At 59.5% G+C, this 4,674-nt stretch overlaps 1 protein-coding gene across 1 annotated transcript; it reads right to left on the reverse strand.

Moving 5' to 3' along the window:
- Window positions 1-1,970: 1,970 nt before the first annotated feature.
- LOC119391791 (uncharacterized) lies at window positions 1,971-2,774 on the reverse strand. Its single transcript, XM_037659441.1, has one exon. The coding sequence runs from the start codon at window positions 2,772-2,774 to the stop codon at window positions 1,971-1,973; it is 804 nt and encodes a 267-aa protein (XP_037515369.1).
- Window positions 2,775-4,674: the final 1,900 nt, after the last annotated feature.

Here is a 4,674-nt window from a genome sequence, read left to right on the forward strand (position 1 = left end):
GCTTCAGCGTCCCCTAGTTGGACTCCATGGTGGGTGGCCGCCATTGCTGCCGAAACAAACAAAACTATCATGGGAACACCTTCATTTCCCCGCCTACTTGATCGTCTCCCTCACAAGAGGGTACGCACCGAAGAATTAACACACTTCAATCAACCGAGACCTTCCTATCCGAAATTCCACGTAATTCATAGTGAAACGCCAGACAAACAAGCAAGATCCATTTCCCCATTTGTTGTGGCAAAGTCTCTGACCGAAGTCTTTGGGCCAGGCTACAAGGTAACTAAGATGGCTAGCGGTGACCTTCTGCTTGAGCTACCTGAAAAACACCACTACGAAAAACTTGGCAGTCTCGCAACATTTGGCAACATTCCAGTTTCTGTTACACCTCTTCGATCAATGAATACCATACGCGGAGTGGTCTCAGAGGCAGACCTCCTTGAATTGTCCGAACGAGAACTCCTAGAAGGATGGAAAGAGCAAAATGTCATTGAAGTGAAACGAATCATCATCAGACGCGATAACAAAGAATTGCCGACCAAGCACCTCATCCCCAAGCACATCCCCAATCCTAGGCGATGCTACAAATGCCAGCGATTTGGCCACGGGTCGCAGAGCTGCCGTGGTCAAGAAACTTGCGCAAGATGTGGAGGCCAAGGCCACTCCTCTGATAACTGTACAATCACACCTCACTGCGTCAATTGTGACGGCGATCACGCAGCCTACTCGCGTTCCTGCCCCTACTGGAAAAAAGAAAAGGATATAATTACCCTCAAAATGAATGAAAACATTTCCTTCAAAGAAGCCCGTAAAAGATGTACACCTTTTCACACTACACCCTACGCTGATGCGGCGCGCCGGGGGGCAACGTCGCACCGGCCTCCGCCACTCCTTCGGCCTGCACAGAGCGAGCCGTCGGCTGTGGCGCCTGCCCCCTTGGCGGCAGTAGCTCAGTCTACGCCGCCAACTCGCGAACAGGGACCGGCGACTTCAGGGTCGTCGGGTCTCAAGGCCTCGTCTCACCAGGCGAGGCCCGAAACCCAAACTGCCAGCTCGCGCGTGCGGGCATCCAGTGCCTCGCAAGAGGCAATGGACACCACTTTGGCACCCTTGGTGCCAAAGGATCGGAGTAGCTCCCTGGAGCGCGCTAAGAAAACTAAAAAGCCGATAAGGGGGCCCGACGACGGCCCTGCTGCTTGAGTTTCAACTTTCCGCCTAAACAATAGCCACCCCCTTTTTCGTACACACAGCACTACTTTTAGTTTCATCATGAACACGCAAATTATCCAATGGAACGTGAGGGGCCTTTTCAGGAACCTCGACGATGTTCAGGAACTTCTCCACGAACATAACATGACATAAGAGCAATGAATTCATGTTACTGAGATTATTTGTATTTGTCTATCTGTGCGCGAACTTCTCACACCCTGTCCAGGATACCGCTGTGACGACTGAAAGGGCCCTCTCTACCCAAGTGATGCGGACGGACTCGTTTCCTCCTGTTGTTTCACCCGCCTTTTTTTGTTTTTTTTCTTCTCTTTCCTTTTCCCCTTTCCATCTCCTCCCCCTTTCCCTCTCCCATCCTTTCTCTTCAATCCCCTTTTTTTCTAAATTCTTGTGTGATGGGAGAGCTTTCAATCTTCTTGGTTTAGGAGGAAATATTTCCTTGTGTCTACGAACTTATATGTAATCAGAGGAGGGTGAACTCAAATTGCGTTGGTTCAATCCCTTTTTCCCCTTTATCTCCCCCTCCCTCTCACTGCCCTCTTGTATGCTATCGTGGTAGTGGTTTGAAGATGAAAAGGCGCCTAATTTCTGCAGCCCGGTCGGCAGCACGGCGGAGCGCCTACGGGATAGGGAGATGGGATGACAGTGGATAGGAGAGAGAAGGCTAGAGGTGTGGTGGCGCAGAGGTCTTCAGTACGAAGAGCAGCAGGCCGGCAGCAAGGATAGGGATGGCAAGGGCCCCGGTCTCAGTGGTAAGCCGCGATTCCCGTCTCCTCGAGGAATTGCGCCAGGCTCCGGAGCGCTGGTGGAAGGGGACAGGATGGGAAGAGGAGGTGCTCCATGGTGGCGGCAGGAAGGCCCTGTCTCCAGTAGGCTGTGGTGACTGTCGAGCGTTCCTTTGCCAATCCGGGGCAGGTACAAAGGAGGTGCTCGAGGGTCTCGGGGTCGCCGCAGCGGCTGCAGGCTGGGGAGGCGCAGCGACCCTTCAGGTAACGGCGGGCCGCGGTCCACACACAGCCGGCCCGCAGTCGCAGCAGGGAGGCTCGTTCCCTCCTAGTGAGGCCCGTCTCTGGGAGAAGCTTTGGTCCCCGCCCGTTGGCCACCCTCCGGTCCAGGTGGACTGTGACGAGGAGCTTCTTGAGGCGGGCCTGCGAGTAGTCCCTGGCCGCCACAGCCTGGGTGATGGGGATGCCTGGCTGGTGTGCAGCCTTGGCCAGTCTGTCCGCCTCCTCGTTGCCAGCTATGCCGACGTGAGAGGGCAGCCAGTGGAAGGAGACGGATGCCCCGGATGCCGCGAGGGCCCGAAACTTGGTCGCCAGAAGGTTTCCTGTGAGCCCGGCGCGGCGATTGTTGGCCAGCGTCTGCAGTGCCGCCTTGCTGTCGCAGAGGACCGCAATCGGCACGGCGGGGATGTCCTCGGCCAGCAGGTCCGCCGCCAGGTGAAGTCCCGCCAGCTCCGCAGCCGTGGAGCTCGCCGGGAAGGGCAGCCGGCACTGCCTGCTGATGGCCTTGGACGGGATGACGCACGCCGCTGCAGTCCCGTCTGGCATGACGGATCCGTCGGTGAAGACCTGTAGCCGCCCTTCCTGTTACTCCTGGAGCTTGCAAGTGGCAGCCTGCTGCAGTGCTGCCGCAGGTGTACGGCGCTTGGTGGCCCCCTCCAAGGACAGGTGGACCTCAGGTGGCCAGTGATGGGGCGGCGGATGGGCAACCGGGCCTGGCGGATCTGGGACCATCTGGTGGTAGAGTTGACACAGTCCGCCCATCCGTGACGTTGGCTGGCTGCGAAGGCGCTCCAGGAGGGTCCTGCCGTCGGCGGCACGGTGAAGGCGGTCGACGTGCCCCAATGCACGCTGCAGCATGCGTAGGGACGGGGGCCACTCTCCTGCCTCGGTGAGAGTCGCTGCCATGGGTGAGCACTTGGGGAGCCCCAGGATGGCCCTCAGCTCTTTCCTGTGAAGTCCCTCCAGTGGAGTCTCCTGGCCGGGGTCAGGGTCACCAGCGGGAAGGCGTACAGCAGGACCGAGGACGCCGAGGCCTGCTTGAGCCGTAGTGCCCACTTGGTGGAGCAGCCTCGGCCACGTTGCTGCAGCTTGCTGATGGCTCGCTGGACACGTGTGACCTGGGTGGCGGCGGCCTTGGCAGCTGGTATCCAGGTGAGCCGGTGGTCGATGGTGAGCCCCAGGTGCTTCACCGTCGGCTTCTATGGCAGGCTGCGGTTGCCGACCCTCAGCCGTTTCACGTAGACCAGTGCCGCCGCCAGCGGGTGGATCAGCAGGGCCTCGGTCTTGGTGGCGGAGACCTTGAGTCCGATGCCTCCGAGGTAGGTGATCCCCGCATCCAGGGCCGCCTGCAGTGACCTCCTGATGGCTGGGATGGACTGCCTTGGTCCCCGGGCCCAGAGTGCCACGTCGTCATTGTAGATGGAGCAGCGGGTTGGAAACCTGGTGCCTGTCGGGAGAGAAGCTGGGAGTGCCGCCATCGCAATGTTGAAGAGGAAGGGGCGCAGCACAGAGCCCTGTGGTACACCTGCGGTGATGTCCCTGGGTCGGCTGGTCTTTCTTCCAACACGGGTGCCGGAGGTCCTCTCGGATAGGAAGGCGGTCACGAAGCTTCGGAGGCTCCCGCTGATGCCAAGTCCGTCCAGGGCTCCCTCGATGACCTCGTGTGGGAGACCGTCGAAGGCGCTCTCAACATCCAGCAGCAGTAGCATGGCCACGTCCCCACAGCTCCTGGCATCATCGAGGGTGGCGACGACGTCCGAGATGGAGTCTGCTGTACACCGGTGGCGCCTCAAGCCTGTCTGCTGTTCGGGGAAGAAGTCTAGTTGGTCGGCAATCCACTCCAGTCGCTCCAGGGCCACCTTCTCTATCACCTTGCAGGGTGCAGAAGTGAGAGAGACTGGCCTGTACGAGGAGAGGGTTGTGGCTTTCTTCCGGGGCTTCAGGATTGGCGTGACGACCGCAGTCCGCCAGGACTCCGGTGGGACCCCGGTGTTCCAGACGTTGTTGTAGTACTCCAGAAGTCGTTGACGGCCGGTGCCATCCAGGTTGCGGAGCATCTGGAAGGTGACGCCGTCGGCTCCTGGAGCACTTCGTAGCTTGGATTCCTCGAGGGCAGCCTCCAGCTCGTGCATCCCGATGGGCTCGCTGCACAGTTTCCTGTACCTGCACTGCTATCCACCCGGGATGGTGGCAGGAGCCAGGGCACTGGAGAGCGGCAGGTGGTGGTGCAGCGGGCAGCTGGGCGATATCCCTGGCAGCAAACTGGTCGGCCAGCTGTCCGGCCAGGTCCACAGCCTGGATGGTGAGATGGACAGCCAAGGACAGCACTTGGTTGAGTGCCCGAGGCACCATCAGCAGGCGCCAGGCTCGGGTCTCATCACGTGATCGGGTCGATGGAAACGCAGACGCTCACCCAGCCCTGGTTCCTGCGTCGGCGCGCGTGGCG

Source organism: Rhipicephalus sanguineus, chromosome 4 (assembly GCF_013339695.2).
Source record: "Rhipicephalus sanguineus isolate Rsan-2018 chromosome 4, BIME_Rsan_1.4, whole genome shotgun sequence".
In the NCBI taxonomy this organism is placed as follows: Eukaryota; Metazoa; Arthropoda; class Arachnida; order Ixodida; family Ixodidae; genus Rhipicephalus; species Rhipicephalus sanguineus.